Consider the following 17,368-nt stretch of genomic DNA (forward strand, 5'->3'; position numbering starts at 1 on the left):
ATCAGAATTCTGTATTATTAAATCACTTCCTGTGGGAGAAATGGTTCATTTTCTCACTCAATCCATTATTTCTTTATTAATTGAAGTATCCACCCAAAGTTTTAACAAGGAACAAAGCCTCATTAGAACTAAACTTTCTCTGCTACCCTTGCAGTTACCCATAAGCATATGACTAAATTTTGGCTGATGTAATATTGTGATATTCTTAGAAAAGCATTTTCCTTCTGCTTCCTCTTTTTCTCACTTCTCCCATGCTGGAATGCAGAGATGATGGTAGCCTCAAATTCATGGTGAAGGACAACAATGTGGACTAGAAACCTGCAGATGTGTAATTTCTTTTTTTTCCCCAATGTTTATTTATTTTTGAGAGACAGAGACAGAGCTTGAGTTGGAAAGGGGCAGAGAGAGAGGGAGACACAGAACCCCAAGCAGGCTCCAGGCTCTGAGTTGTCAGCACAGAGCCCGACATGGGGCTCAAACCCACAAACTGTGAGATCATGACCTGAGCTGAAGCTGGAAGCTTAACCGACTGAGCTACCCACATGCCCCTGGATGGGTAATATCTAAGGAACCTGTTCACTGGATGCCTCACAGAGCCTGCCTATGTCTGCACTGTTAAATGAGAGAAATGAACATTTTGAGAATATAACTAATATAACTTATCTATCTTCTATCCTTTTTGCATTTTGGCTATAAGTCTTCAAATATGTATACAAATCCAGTAAAGTATACAATTTCCCATTTCTAATATTGAATATACAAGTTTTCACTTCATGTATTTTTACCACTCTTTTTTTTCCTTCACCCATTATCTGATGTCTTTTAGTTTTTGTAAGTATTTATTTTTAAAAAGTAAGCAAATGAGGAAAACAGTAATGATATTTAAAAATTTTTACATGGTGATATTTATTAAATACCAAATTTGTATCAGGATTGGTCTTAAGAGATTTTCATATGTGTCTTTTACCTTCACCCAATTCCTATGGGTTGGGTGTTTCTCATAATGCTCCTTTGAAGATGAAAAAAAAAGGCCTAGAGATTCAAAAGTGATTTTAACATTTGTAATTCATATCTGTGTGTGGAGGTTGTCATAACCCAATCTTTCTGCATTCAGACATCTAAACAAGTCATGATTTACAACCTTTGCTTTTTAACTGTCTAGTTTCTTTCAAAGCACAACTCTGTGCTTGTTTCCAAACAATATGTTCATGTATGTTTTGTATAGTATTATTACCATTTTTGCCAAATATGTTTTTGCATTTTGGATGAGTAGAGAGTACTTAAGGTTACATTCATGTCATTCATTTGCTGTTGTAAACCTATCCAGTGAGCTAGTAGAAATTCTCCTGTGTTCTATTTGGTCAGTCTCCTGGGATTGTAAAAGGTGCTCCTTGGTAGTACTCCCAGCCATAAATTTACAACAGCTGAAAAGTTTGCTAGAACGTGTGCAATAAGGCAAGAAAGTATCTGCAGTCTTATTTTCCCTAAGAAATTCCCTATGGATGTCATAATTAGTGTATATTGAACAAACATTTATACTTATGCAGCTGCATAACAAATAAAAATTTAGCATAAAAAGAAAAAAAAAGGCTTAGAGAGTTTCAATAATTTGCATAGTATGGCAGGCAGAATATGGACTCCCCCTACCCAGGATATTCACATCCTAAACCCTGCAGCCTGTGAATACATTACATGACAAAGGGATTCTACAGATGTAATTAGGGTTACTAATCAATGACCTTAAAATAGGGAGATTATCCTGGATTATCTAGGTATCTGGATAATGTAATAAGGCAACGCAATCATATGAGTTATGAAAAGCAGATACTCTTTTTCCAGCTGTAGGCAGAAGAAATACGAGAGATTCAAGGGGAGGGAAAGTTAGAGGGATTTGAATCATGAGAGGGACTCACCCAGTGTTCTTAGAGGCAAGATGCTTGGAAAGCGTGAGGAGGAATATGGGTCACCTTCAGAAGCAAATACCAGCTCCTGATTGACAGCCGGCAAGGAAACAATGAAACTGCAGGCAATTCCAGTAGACCATATTCTATAAGTAATGTATCTTTCGAATGTCATCACAATATATAAGAAACCAGACTAGTCATTCACACAGTGGCAGGATAAATTATATCTTGGGGATATTTTGTGGATTTAAGATGCATAGCTATGGGAAGAAATTTAAATATCAGTGGGGAAATGTAAAACCAATACACAAAGATGTTGATTCAAGCCCCCCACCCTCTGACCTTATTTATAAAGGAGTTGTCCTCTTTTACAACTTTCTTAAGATTTCTATTACACAATTATATTTTCAATAAGTTTTGCTTTAATTAAAGTAGGAGACATGTAAATGACAGCTTGGAAAAATAAAATAAGTCATGGAAAGGAGTGTCCGTAAGGTGCTCAGGGCTTATTGTTTGAGGATGGCATGGTTCATTATTTATATACCTCGAAACCTGTAATCCTTTGTCACCTGAAGATCTGGGAGGGGGGGGCGGAAATAGAACGGTACTCATCTTTAGCGTCTCTAAAATCTGTATCCTCAGTGTCTTTAAAAGGCAATTTGAAAACGGAGGTGAGTGATTTACCCAAGTCCACAGACTTGAAATGCCACACCTGAGAAAATTGAACATTACGTTTCTCAGCACCCGGTCTAATCACGTTTCTTCTGGTGCTATTCAAACCACGCAGCTCCATCCTGCTGGCTGTGTGTTACCACACTCTTGGCATTTGGACAACTTGGGGAACAATGGTCCTCCCTAATAGAAAGCTTGATTCCAAGGTTGACCTCCTCACAGCGTGCCAATTTAACAGACAAGAACAAGGATGTAGAAGACTAACTAATAAAAACAAACCAGAAAATATTGATTACCACCCCGAAACATGGTGTTGAATCTAAAAGACTGCTCTTCAGAAAATCCTTTCTTCTGTCATCAAACAAGCATTCGAGCTTGTCTATCTGTCCAACCATTCAGTTAGAACAGGGACAAAGGAATGATATATTCTTGGCTTTTCAAGCAAACATTAGGGCACAGGGTGGATTCTGGGATGGGATCCACTATTCTTTCAGATTGCCAGTTTTAATTTCTACTGCCTGAAAAAAATGAGATATCCTTTCTCCTTATACATTTAGCTATTGTCCACTTTTCTCTCATAAACCAAACGGAGAGGTCTAAATCCAACTGACAGCATTTAATTTAACGTGAAGGTACTCCATGCAGCTAAAGTTTTCACTTTCAAAAGTCAAACGACATACACTTGCACTTTGTTTTCTAAGTTAATATACTACTTGGAATACCAATGAACGTGCAAATTGGAGGTGATTGATTCTACCTGAAAGCCCTAAATTTAAGAGTCTTCTAAGTGTAAAGGTTTATATTTTTTATTTGTTTACCTGGTCTCAAAAGATAATTGCAGTAAGTAAGATGTTTGAGCAATGTTAGGGAATGCTAAATGAAAATGAAGTTTTCAAGTATGCACATGTGGTCTAAAGTGTAACACTCCAATATATTTAGTGATGTAGAGAGGGCATATTAAGGTCATAGAAGCATCTTCCTATTAAGATTTAAGCAAGCTATTCTGGGGCAAGTCATTCGGTATCAAGAATAAACAATTCCAAATTTTAAGCACATGGTTGTTTATCAGGGTGATGGGGTAATGAGGCATGTTCCTTCTTCAGGTAACCACTGGCGATTTTATTCTATCCCCCTGCACCCTAGGAGTCTTTGAATGTCTGAGGTAAATTCCTGCTACTTTCTAAGTAGAGTAAATGTAAATATCCTGAGTTACACTAGATCTGCGAATAATTTCAGTCATAAGTGATTTTGCCTCAGGTATATAGACACGTTGTCTAAATAAATTCATCCATTTCTGCCATCCTGAAAGAGAAGTCCATGTATGAAATGCCACTGCTCATAAAGTATGAAGCCAGAAAGAATCAATTGTAATTCCAACGGATATTGCTTAAGTAGAAAATTTTGTGCCACAAATTTAAAATTCTGGAATCAAATTTTGTGTGTATGTTTGTGTCTGTGGGTGTGTGGGCTCATCTGGGAGGAAACAGAAATGTGACTGCTTCCTGGGGAGGCGGGGTGGGGGATGGATTCCAATCAAATGAAAATACTCCTCAACTTACCATTTCTTTGTTAATAAGGGGGAGCTTCTTCTATATCAAGATCAGGTTAGAAATTGGGGTTACTTGTTACAGGCGCGCTCATTCCCTCATCTTAAGTGTTATGCTTCAAACCCTTACAGAAATTTCTGCCTGGATTCTGCAGTCATGACCTCAAAATTATATTATTTTATTATTTAGGATCTTCTGGAATACATGATACAGACCTCCACTATAACACTGATTCATTTTCTGAAATAACTGAATAATAAAAATCAATCACAAATAGTTCGAAGAATAAACTCAAAGTGATGTATATATGTTTGAGACAGAAGGAAATGGAAAAAGAAAGCCGGAATGAGACATATGTATTTATCCATCTATACATCCACATATATCTACATGCCATATATTCCATCACATGCATACATTCACATATATATGGTGCGCAGGGCGGGGGAGAAAGAGAGACAGAGAGAGAGAGAAAGAGAGAGATTAAATCAGCAGAGCTGACTCTCTGAAAGCAGTTAATTGACAAGCAGAAAAACTTCGATTTTTCAGGGAGCACTTTCTCCACTGACTTTCTAATTTGCTAACTTAATAATTCCACTTAATCCAAGGATGACAGCCAGCCTACCAAGAAAAAGAGGAAAATAAAGGTGAGTACCCATGTACCTCAAAGAAAAATTTAAAAACTAGTTAATGAGTCAAATTTTGTGAAGACAGCATTTCATTGCAACTGTTATGAGACAAGTCAAGTTAGCACAAAGATCAGAGAAAGTTAAAATTCCATGAGTTCATAAAAGCTGTCAAAAGCTCCAGAACTTCCTGTCACTTACAAATGCAAAGTACTCCATGGGAATATCTGAATATGGATAAGATAATTTTTAGGTGAGTGTGACATGGCCTAAAAGCTATCCCAAGATTAAAGCTGATAACCAGTAGGCACCAGCAAAGTTAAAAGAGTGTTACATACTGAAATCACATCTACTTGATCCCCCTGAGTGTGTTTCTACCCCGTCTTCCCACTTTCCCACCAACCAGCAACTCAAATGTTAGCACTGAGGGCCCTAAAGTCAATGTCCTGTCCTATTTGTCTGTGCTCTGTGCCAATCAAAACGCTCGTGCTTCGTGTTTTGTTCCCTGATCCCCCTCCACGCACCCCCCCCCCACACACACACACTCAGGGCTTAGGAAGGTCAATTTTTTCCTGCGGTGGGGGCTTCTTTTCCTGACCTCTCCAAGCAGTCTGAAGAAAGAAAAGGAGAGGAGGCATTTGGGCAATTTGGGGAATACTCCAAACACCAACCTGATGGCGCAGCCTCCAGCTAAGTGGAACATCCCACGAGAGAAAGGACGCTTTGGGAGACGGAACGGGTGGGTGGTGGCAGGATGTGACCCAGGCCATGGAGGCCCAGTGAAGATCCCCATTAAACTATCTTTTTGTTGAATTTCAGTGCCATTTAATAGTATACCTTTCTTGCAATACACACAAGCCCTCATGCCTGCAACATTAACAATATTAATATTGTCTTTATTGATAAATAGAACACGCTAACCTATACAATACCTTCATTATGTGCTAAGATATTCTAAACACCTATAAGTACACATAAGTGTGCACACATACACCGGTGTAATTTGACCACTAAAGTTATCATTATCATTTCAGTCACTTAGATGAAGGAAAATGGGAGGCATAGAGTTTATTTCAATATTGAACGGTAGAGGCAGGATTCAACCCAAACAGCCTGAGAGCAGAGACCAATTCCCATGCTAAGTGTTCTCACATGGCCCACAGGGCTCAGTAGGACCTAAATAGGACAGATATCCCACGAGCTATTCCCAAACTCAAATTTGGGAAAGACTAGGCCAACTTATCTCATTTTTTTAAATGTAGGCCTCTTGGGGTATTTCTTAAATATGTTATCAAAACAATACAAATTATGATGGCAAATCAAGTGATTCAAAAAGATTATGCTTAAAAGTCTTCATAAAACCCTTCCTCACTCCCAGCTTTGCTTTTAATTTTGATTTCTGGTTTTGTTTGCTTTTTAATTTCGGTTGGTGATTGACTTTAATAGCCCTAACATTAGAATGATGACTTTAATAACTTCTAAATAATATGTGGATAACATTATTTCTTGGTGCTTTTGAGAGTAATTACAAGATCTGAAGAAAAGAATTTAGTTTACTCATAACCTTTCCCCTACTTCAGTCTACCATCGATATTTGCATTTTAGATCTTCTTTGCATGTCTTTCACTTTTAAATAATACCTCTGAATCTTATACGTCTATCACCTTTAGTTAGCTTTTCTCAGTGTCTGAATTCTAGGCTGTCTTCCACTATCCTGACCCACTTTGCTCTGCCTATCCTATTCCATCCACCTAGGACGCCTAGGACGTGCAGCTGTACTTCTATGTCACTGAGGCCAATGTTTACTTGTCTTCTGGCACCACAACCAGTGCCTTCTAGTTGAAGACTACTGGGAAACCAAACGGTGGGAGATCATGTCATGATGCGAACTCAATGTGAGGCATGGGAATCGTACATCTTATGACGTAGCTCTTGTTCAGTTGCATGTTCTTTCGAGAAGTAAACAATGTTCCAAGACCTCAAGCTACAGTACCTGTAACTTTCAGCTTTTCAGCCCCAATGGTAATCTCATCTTCATCTGCAGAGAACAGCACCCTGCCATCTTCACTCGCTCTCACTTCAAATCTCTTACACTGAGCTTCCACAGCGTCAGCTCCTATGGTCAGAGGAAAGGTTTAAAAATGAAACTGGCATGTAGGAAACCATTAACATGTATTATTTTTAGAAAAAAGAGGAGAAATAGATATATTAGTTTTTTTTTTTTTTGTCTCTGCAGTACATTTTATACCTGAATTAATATTTTGAAATTGTTTTCCCTTCCAGTAGGCTAATTTGGTCGGGTTTGCTGGGCTAGGATGGCTGGGCATACATCTGACCTCTAAATGCTTGCATAGTCCTAACAAGGTTTGTAGCCTTAGCCAACTAAAAAACAAAACAACAACAACAACAAACCCAAACAAACCAAAAACCTTTACATATGCACAAGGAGAGATGACGTCTACTTTGTTCTTGGTTGTAGCCTGAACACGCGGCATTATACCTGGCACATGCCGGTTGCTCAATAAATACTTATGGACTGAATTACTCCCCTGTTCTCTCTGCAAGCAGACAATAGTGCCTGTGCTTGCTACATGGCAAGGTACTTGTAAAGCATTACTCAGTTGTGAACCGTTAGCTACTCTACATTTCACAGATTTTAATATTGAACTTTGTTCACCCTTTACTGTCACTGAATGTGAATGCATTTTATAGTTAATCTTGCAAATATAAATACATATATGCATATATATACACACACATATATATGTTTTTAGTGCTCCCCAATGTATTTTCTCATCAAAAGTTTTCTTGATTTATTAAAATATAGTATTAAATATAGTTACATCATAGTATTGGAAATCTGTTTCTGATACTGGGCAATTTTGCATATTAATCCATCTACAAACCACGAAGGCAGCTTCCATATTCGGAATACATGATCAATTTGTAAGTTTGAAGGGCTTCAACAAGAGGATCAAACTGGTCAGAGGGTGAGGAATTGCTATTTCCATAATATCTATTTATTTCTCTTGGCATAACACATTTGGCATATGATATACCTTCCCCTCCTGTAAGATCCGGAGTTATCTCTCCTCTGCTATCTACATCAGAAACTCTTGTCAGATACAACCCAGCCCAATCACGGACCTAGGCACATCACGTTTGCTCATACCTCTTTTCATTTGCTTTCCATATACTATGGACTGCTTGTTTGTGTCTGCCCAAAATTCTTCTGTTGACATCCAAGCCCACAATGAGATGGTATTAGGCCAACTTCTACCTCAAAGGCCATCTATGAGAGGTAATTAGGTCATGACGGTGGAGCCCTCAGGAATAAGATTAGTGGCCATACAAAGTTTGCCTTTTCTCTCTCTGCAGTCTGCTGAGTGTGGACGCGGTGAGAAGCTGGTATCTGCAGACCAGGAAGCAGCCTCTCACCAGATGCTGGCTATGCTAGTGACTTGCTGTTGGAATTCCTAGCCTGGAATACTGTGAGAAGCAACTGTCTGTTGTTTAAACCACCCACTCTATGGGTTTTTGTTACAGCAGCCCAAACAGACTAAGACAATGTTCTACCATAATTTGTTTGATGTGCAACCCCCCGGAATTCAAAACATGAGATCATCTTCGTATTCCAAAATATCCTCCAAATTTAAACTTGGGTCTGATTTCTAGAGGTGCTTAGGGTAGAAGCTGGATAGGTGAATGAATACCAGACATAAACTTTCTTTCCCTTTCCTTGGCCCTCAGCCCCACCTTGGCCTTGTTGCCAGTCCTAGCCCATGGGCTTTAGTATCTTATACCTTCCCACCACCATAGCTTCTGAGGGGCACTTAATAAGAGGAAAACATTAATTACAAACCCTGATGACTTGTGGGATAATTTCTCTGAAAACAAGATGTATATTTTTCTTTTAATATAAGAAACTACCTACATGTTTTCAGGTCCACATAGAAATTTTAAAAAGCTTCAACTTTTTATGACAATGCTAAGTAAGATAAAACTGATGTTAACCTTGCAGTATGTCAAGACCCAAACAGCATGAATTGTATTTCAATGTCTGTTATATATATATTTTTAAGCAAAGCACTTTTTTAAATGAAATTTAATGGCAATATTGGAACCACGGGAGACCTATTGTCCTTGGTAACAGTCTTTGCCTTTGATCTGGCAAACATTATTTAGCAGCCTGTATTCAGTGGAGTGTGTCTTCTTCTAATCATGGTCTAACCTTCCAGTATTGTGCTTTTAATCTTTAAACCATAGTAACCCAACTGGGTGATGTTCAAAAAAGCGTGCTTGGGGCTGGATGGGTTGATAAATGTGACTTCTAAGTTTTGAGGCCTCTGTGTCTCAATCTGTCTTCAAGGCACTCAGACATAACCTAAATCCGAACTGCCTGAAAGATATTCTAGATATTATACACATAAAACCTTAACATGTATATCACATTGCTTTCTTCAAATATGCTTAATTATTGGGTGAATTGATCCACAAAATATATCAGTGATTTTAATGACATTGAAGTGATTTATATCACTATATGTATATAATATATATTTTACACACACATACATACACGTGCCCCATATAGACACAAGTTGATAAGACTTTTCTTGGCATAACATTTGATGTCATTAAATGTAAGATACTTTATTAACATAAGCATGCTATATTGAGTGTCACATAAACTAGTAGAAATACACGTGGAGAATCTGGATATGGTAAAGTGAGTTGAAATCTTAATTCAATAAATTTAAATAAGCAAAAGCAATAAGCTAGTAAGAAAATATATGCACACCTGGAATTAAAAAATGCATCTAGGCCATAAATAAATTCATGCAAAATCATTCAACTAAAAATAGACATATAAATTAATACTGCAGACTACACTTTATTCAACATATTACTAACATTTCAGAAGGCATATTTGCAAGCAATTAGCAATACTTGACAGTAAATATTTTAAATCAGAAAACAATTTTGAATATATTGTGCTGTTGTACATTGCTTTCCTTTTCTACAAATAGCAGACAGTAATGCATGCAATTAGACACATAGTGCATCACTGTGAATATTTATGTTTCAAGTTAATTTATTAGGCGAGATGAAGCTGAATTTATTATATCATAACATGTTTTGCATTGTCTTACTCTGTTTTCCACATTCTTGGCTTCACATATTTGTAAGGCTAGGTCAACTCGGATCCAGTTGTTCAGAGGAGCTAGGTAAATGCTCAGTTCCATTTTCTTCCCAACCATCAATGCTTCCCGAGTTGCAGGAAAGCAATATGTCTGAATGACTCTGGATAAGGAGCTCTGATTCCTTAGCAAATAGGTCATGTGGCATGGGATGATCCAGACAGTTCTATATTTTACTAGTCACCTTAAACACTAACTTGCTAACTAAAGTCTCAAGACTAAATGTTTCCTTAAGAACAGCTGAGGAAGTTTCTGTTAGCAACTGCAAAATCAAACAAAGAACAGTCAGGGATAAAATAAGTAAAGAGAAGGGGCGCCTGGGTGGTTCAGTCGGTAGAGCGTCCAACTTCAGCTCAGGTCACGATCTCGCGGTCCGTGAGTTCGAGCCCCGCGTCGGGCTCTGGGCTGATGGCTCAGAGCCTGGAGCCTGCTTCCGATTCTGTGTCTCCCTCTCTTTCTGCCCCTCCCCCGTTCATGCTCTGTCTCTCTCTGTCTCAAAAATAAATAAATGTTAAAAAAAAAATAAAAAAAAAATAAGTAAAGAGAATTAGCAGGAAAAAGGGAGAAACCATGTAAGCAAAATAATAGATTCCACAAAAGGACTGAAGTATTAAATATATTTCCAAATATTTTCTCTAGTTCACTTAACGTTCTGTATATATTCTTTAAAAGCAAATAAAGAAAAGTAACAGCAAAGCTAATTTCTTGCTCTCCTCAGAGATGGCTCCATTGCCTTTTTGGAACATTCACATTTCTTAAGACATAGTCAGCAGCCAAAGGCATATTTGCTGACAAATAGAGAGGCTCCAGTAATTTATCTACTGTTTTTGCATTTTCTACATTAAATCAGTCAAACACACAAATTAGAAAATTTTCTCCAATAAAAACCTCTACAGGAGCTCAAACAATATATTTCCATAGGGCCTCTTGGTACTAGTTAGTCCTAATTTAAAGAAAACAAGGCAAAGATAAAAATGGATATATCTAATTATCTCTGGTGTGTTTTCCTCAAGCATATCATGATGGATCTTTCTTCCTATATAACTCTGATTTTATGTGTTGCCAATATTTTCAAGGTCTTGAAGAAGAGTATAATTAAAAGATTAGAAATTCCCACAAGAAAAACAAAAGCAAGAGTCAATACAGTCAACTAAATCCAGAGTTCTCAAATTCCTGTTTTGGAATTATCATGGGCCAAAAAAAAAAAAAAAAAAAAAAAAAAAAAAGGCTGAAACAAAACAAAAGAAGCTGCTTTCGTGAAGTAGAAATATAAATGAGCACTATATTTTACTCTATACAATGTATGTCATTAGAAACTCGCCTGCAGAAAGTGTACTATGAGTGTACTTGGGGGGAGAAGGAGAAGCAGAATGAGGGAAAGATCATAGGGGCCAGGGTGGGAGGCTGATCTCGGAACAAGGGCTCCAGGGCCTTTGGCAATTGCAATCTACATTGGATCCTGTCTGAGATTAGCACACCACCCCTCTCCTCGTGCCCCTACAACCTAGCCCCCAACCATAGGAACTGATTTCTGTTTCAGAATTGGAATAACCATTGTTTCTCTGGCAAATAAGGTAGTTATATGAACCCTGAGGTTGCATTCACCCTTGTATCCCTACCTGGGGCTTCCTACCATCCTGTATCTAGACCAGTGCCTTGTATACAGTAATTCCTCAATAAAAGTTTGTTTTTTACAAAACAAAGGAGCAAAGGGGAAGAGAGAGAGGGACGGTTGGGGGCTGCAAACCAAGAAACAGACTCTTGACTATAGAGTATAAACTGGTGGTTACCAGGGGGGACGTTGGGGGTGGGGACGGGTGAAATAGGTGACTAAGGAGTGCACTGTCATGGCGAGCACCATGTGATGTATGGAATTGTCAAATCGCTATACCGTACACCTGAAATTAATATTACATTGTATGTAACTATCTGGGATTTGAATAAAAACCTTTTAAAAAATGTTTGTTTTTAAACTGAAGTGCATTCCACTCCTTTCCACACTCTGTATTTTTATGCCTTGTTTATCACTCCTTCACCCATCTATACCATAGCCATGACCTCATACTATTATTCTCCATCTTCCTTTTATTTAATTAATTAATTAATTAATTAATTTTCAAATATGAAATTCATTGTCAAATTGGTTTCCATACAACACCCAGTGCTCATCCCAACAGGTGCCCTCCTCAATACCCATCACCCACCCTCCTCTCCCTCCCACCTCCCATCAACCTTCACTTTATTCTCAGTTTTTAAGAGTCTCTTATGTTTTGGCTTCCTCTCTCTCTAACCTCTTTTTTTTTCTTCCCCTCCCCCATGGTCTTCTGTTATGTTTCCACTCTTATGTGGATCCTGAGAAGCTCAATCTTTCTTTTTAAAAAAAGTTATGAAAACCTCATACATATAAAACTTGCATACATAATATTTCCCACCATGTGGCTGGAGAAATAGCTAGTGAAGTGAAGCCTTTAGCATCATCTTTTCTGTTTTTTTTTTTTTTATCTTCTGTTAAGTTTCACAGGATCTACATGAGAGTGAAAACATATGGTATCTGTCCTTTCTCTGTATGACTTATTTCACTTTGCATAACTCTCTCCAGTTCTATCCACGTTGCTACAAAAGGCCATATTTCATTCTTTCTCATTGCCAAGTAGTATTCCACTGTGTATATAAACCACAATTTCTTTATCCATTCATCAGTTGATGGACATTTAGGCTCTTTGCATAATTTGGCTATTATTGAAAGTGCTGCTAGAAACATTGGGGTACAAGCGCCCCTATGCATCAGCACTCCTGTATCCCTTGGGTAAATTCCTAGCAGTGCTATTGCTGGGTCATAGGGTAGATCTATTTTTAATTTTTTGAGGAACCTCCACACTGTTTTCCAGAGTAGCTGCACCAGTTCGCATTCCCACCAACAGTAGCATCATCTTTTCTTAATCACATGTACCTTCATCCTACGGGAACTCTGCATGTCAGCATTATTCGGAAATGAGTTCTTACCACTTCCATTTTGTAACTTTACTACTTAACGTATGTATCCTTAAAACATTTCTCAGTTTTGCATGTTTTGCAATACACACACACACACACACACACACACACACACATACATAAATGCATACACAAACACACAGCTTTATATTACTTCTATTTTTCAGTGACTAGGCTTTTTCACACAGTATTAGGCTTGTGAGATTCATCTCTTTTGATACATGTGGTTCTGATTTATTCACCTTCACCGCTATAGTCTATTATATGGATATCCCAGTTAGGGATCTACTTTCCACTGGTGATCTTATAGGTTTCTAGAATATCTGAATCAGTAACAAGGACGCTATAAAATTTTTCCTACAAGTCTCCTTCTATACTCAAGCAATTCCAGAGCTTTTGTGTTGGTGTGAAATGGCTGGATCATAGAGAATGTACTTCAAATTTACTAGATAATAAAAAGTTACTTTTCAGACTGTTGTATCAATTTACATTCCCACCAATAGAATAGGAGAGTTCCTGTAGCTCCACATCACTGCCAACACTCAGTGTTATCAGACTTTGTAGTTTTTGCCAATCTGAGTTCCTAAAATGTATGCCACAATGGTTTCAATGAATAATTCCTGGATTACTGTTGGAGGGACTATCTTTTTTATGCCACTGCTCCTCAATCTCCTTTACTGATAATATGCTCCCCACGATCAATCTATGGGGGCAGGAGAGGGGTGCTGACTCTCTGTCTAGAAGTTGTTCAGTTCTCTTCAACCAAAACAATTCATACACAAGCACATGACCCACTCTCCTGATTTTGTTTTATGATTTGAAAAAGAGGCACAATCTTCTTTCCAGATCACAGACCCAGAGCATGATATAAACTTAATCTTTTAAGGCTAGCTATAACCCTATGTGGAAAAAGTCGGCCTGAGAATTCAGCCAATCAGTGAAAATGGCGGGGGTGGGGGGGAGGAGGTGGGCAGGGAGAAGGTAAGAAGGAGAATGAGAAGGACAGAGAGACATGCCTGAAACTGTTGCTTAAAGGCTGGATCCCATGAGACAAACTAGTCTAGGCCTGAGCTTGCCTATTATATGAATCAATAAATAACTCATCCGCCCCACCCAGGTTAAGGAGTTCTTAAACTCTGAATTTTCTCCGTTCATTGTTCTTACTCTTTCTCTGTTTACTTCTTTAGGTTCCCATGTATTCTTCTCCCTCTCTCTCTCCCTCTCTGTCACGCTTATCTTTATTAATTAGAAGTTAGAAACCTTCCACCTTTATGAAACACTGCCCCACCACACATGCACAATATACAAATCATTAGCGCTTAATTAAAAGGGGAAAAAATATGCTCTAGGACTTCCTAAAATGATGCTGTGGAAATGGACACCATAATATCCTGGGGCAAATTGTTTTATAGCCTTTGCATTGAGCAAACTAAATTTCTACTTAGACAATTTCAACACTTAATGGTGTAAATAAAATCTTTTGTGCTTGTATTCTTCCCTCTTTTTGGTGATTCATAACAATATCATAATAATATTGTTCATTAATTAATCATTATCATTGTACTTGTATGACTACCTAACCAGCCATTTCATAAATTACTATAGTATTTTCTCCTGGACCTGGCCTGTATGAATTCTGAGAGGATCAGGTAAAATATGCCTCTTTATCTCACTTTTGTTGACTATGTTGTCTAAGACAAGTGAAAGCATACATCCTTGACTTGTGATTTTGTTTAAGAGGACCAATGGAACAACATATGCATAAAATATTCTGTTTTTTTTTCAGTATAGTATGCAGACATAAAATTACAGCATTTCAAAACTATGAATAGCACAAAGTTGGTGAGTGAAATACTCTCTAAATTTTTTTTATATATCATGACCATTCATTTTCTTTTAATATATAAAGGAAAAAATTGAAACAAAAATGCATGTCACATGCAGTGAAATAAATATGATAGGATTATTATATAAGAGCAGAAACAGTGAATACTTAAGTAATGAGAAGAGACTGCTTACAACTACATTTTTGCTAAGTCGATATTATAAGAAAGGAGAAAACAAATTCCTAATATCTTCTGGTAATCTCTCATTGCCTAACTTTTCAGCAGACATTAATAATGTCTAAAATGAGGCAGTATAATTTATGGAAGTTGTGGTAGAACATGAGACTTGAAAACTCATTTCTTGGTAATACCCAACTAAAATTATTCCCATTGTGGTGTATTATTTTTAATTTTTAACTTATGTCTCATAAGAACAAGTAACTTCTCAGAATTTTTCCTTCTTTCTTGTCAGCTTGACCTGGTCTTCTGCTACATTTTGACACAATTATCAGGGTAGTTTCATGTACATGCTTAAAAATTTTATTTCTTTTCCTTTCTAACATGCATTTTATTTCAAATAATAATTAATATGTGTATCCATGTTTAGACATCAACACAAGGATGAAAAATGAGTTGGTACAGTTTTCTGATAATATTTTTATGCAAATTCCCTCTAAATTACATGCAATATAACTTGTTTGGTTGCGATAGTATAATTTTGCAGATGTATTCACTAATAATGCGGTCTCATGGTACCAATTAAGTACAAATTTCATACCAGATTTCAAGATTACTTTTTCTCGATTTCCAAAGTCATCCAACTTTTGGGACACCTGGGTGGCTCAGTCAGTTAAGCATCTGACTCTTGCTTTCAGCTCAGGTAATGATCTCATGGTTAGTGAGATCAAACCCAGCCATCAGGCTCTGCACTGACAGCACAGAGGCTGCTTGGGATTCTCTCTCTCTCTCTCTCTCTCTCTCTCTCTCTCTCTCTCTCAAAAATAAATAAACATTTTTAAAAAATCCAACTTTGACAACTTATTACCTAAATATCATAGTGAAAGTCACCGTAACAGTACTTTTATTAACTTTTCTAATGTAAGAGGTCTTACACAGAACCCGTTCCATACAGAGAACTGTATTCTTGAAAATGATACGAAAAAGTAACCACCTTCACTACAGAGTAGTACTTGCATATTTATTTATATTACCTACTAACACTTCTTAGTATGAATGTATGAGGCGTGCTTATTGATACTTAGTTTTTACATTCAAAATGTTCCATATTCCCCTTAACATTAGGCAGGTTGTCTCTGGATTTCATTTAGTGGGAACACGTTTTTAGTGTTATAAATCAGTTAATTGAGCACGAAACAATAAACTTCCAGATAAGCAGTTTAAGAAACCTTAGCATAAAATACAGTTTTTATTATAATATGATCATTTTAGGCAGTTAGTCAACTGTGCATTATTATTGATTTGTTACAGCTGATGCATATTTTTATGATTACATGTAATTCTTAGAATTGCTTGCATTGGAACACATTATTTCTGATTTCCAAGGAAGCATCAGTCTCGGGTTTCTAGAAAAATGACCAAATCGGGTCTTGTATCAGAGAGAATGATCTAGTTTATAATCCAATGAAACAATCCCTCAAATTAGAGTGCCTTAGGCCAGCGAAGGTCTGTTCCTTGTTCATGCTCACTTCCAGCATGATTCAGCAGGATGCTATGGTCACAGAAATCACTCAGGGACCCAAATGGTAAAGGCTCCATCTTAACACGCGCCTTCAAAGCGGTGGCAACAAGAGAAAAGGATATGGCGAACTGAGCGCTGTCTTTTAACTTTCATTTAGAAATAATACATCATTTATTGTACTACTGGCCAATGAAAGCAATATCATCAAGTCTGTTTCCAAATAAGTGGGAATTTATAATATTTAACCTGATGTTCACCTCTAAATACAAAACTGACAGAGACGAAGAAAATGTTTATTAGTTTTTCAGGGGTGCCAAAGCACCACACATTGGGTGGCTTGAAAAACAGAAGCTATTGTTTTAGAGTTCCAGTGGCTAGAAGTCAGAGATTAAGGTGTTGTAGAGTTGCTTCTTTCTGAGGCTAATGAGGGAAAGGTCTGTTCTAGTCTCTCTCCTTGGCTTGTAGATGGCCAAGGATCTCATTGCATGCATCTCCATGCATCTCATTCCCCCTCTACAGGTATATTCTGTGTCCAAATTTCTCCTTTTTATAAGACTATCAGTCATATTGGATGGTCCACCCTAATGACTTCATTCTAACTTGATTACCTTTATCTCCAAATAATCAAATAAGATCACATTCTTGAACTAGGGTTAGGACTTCTTATATGAAATTTTGTTTTGGGGGGAGTGGATATAATTCAACACGTAAAACATATCTTCAGTGTAATGGGGGAAATAAGAAAAAAATAACAAAAATAAAAATGCCAACCTAGGATTTGAAGGCTAGCAAAATTATCATCTAAGATCAAAGGCCAGAAGATATTTTCAGACTAACAAAAACTGAGAGAACTAATCACAAACAAATTCATTTAAAAAAAATTGTAAAGGACTATTTTC

General features: G+C 37.3%; 1 protein-coding gene across 1 annotated transcript in view; it reads right to left on the reverse strand.

Moving 5' to 3' along the window:
* SGCZ (sarcoglycan zeta) overlaps positions 1-17,368 on the reverse strand; it is a 1,101,292-nt gene that overhangs the window by 63,219 nt on the left and 1,020,705 nt on the right. Inside the window, exon 5 of the mRNA XM_047092209.1 lies at positions 6,743-6,865. Within this exon, the coding sequence (XP_046948165.1) occupies positions 6,743-6,865 (123 nt within the window). The remainder of the gene's footprint in view (positions 1-6,742; positions 6,866-17,368) is intronic.

Source organism: Lynx rufus, unplaced genomic scaffold, assembly GCF_022079265.1.
Source record: "Lynx rufus isolate CCGP_SWC_20201006 ecotype Redwood Valley unplaced genomic scaffold, mLynRuf1.p SCAF_3, whole genome shotgun sequence".
NCBI classification, from domain to species: domain Eukaryota; kingdom Metazoa; phylum Chordata; class Mammalia; order Carnivora; family Felidae; genus Lynx; species Lynx rufus.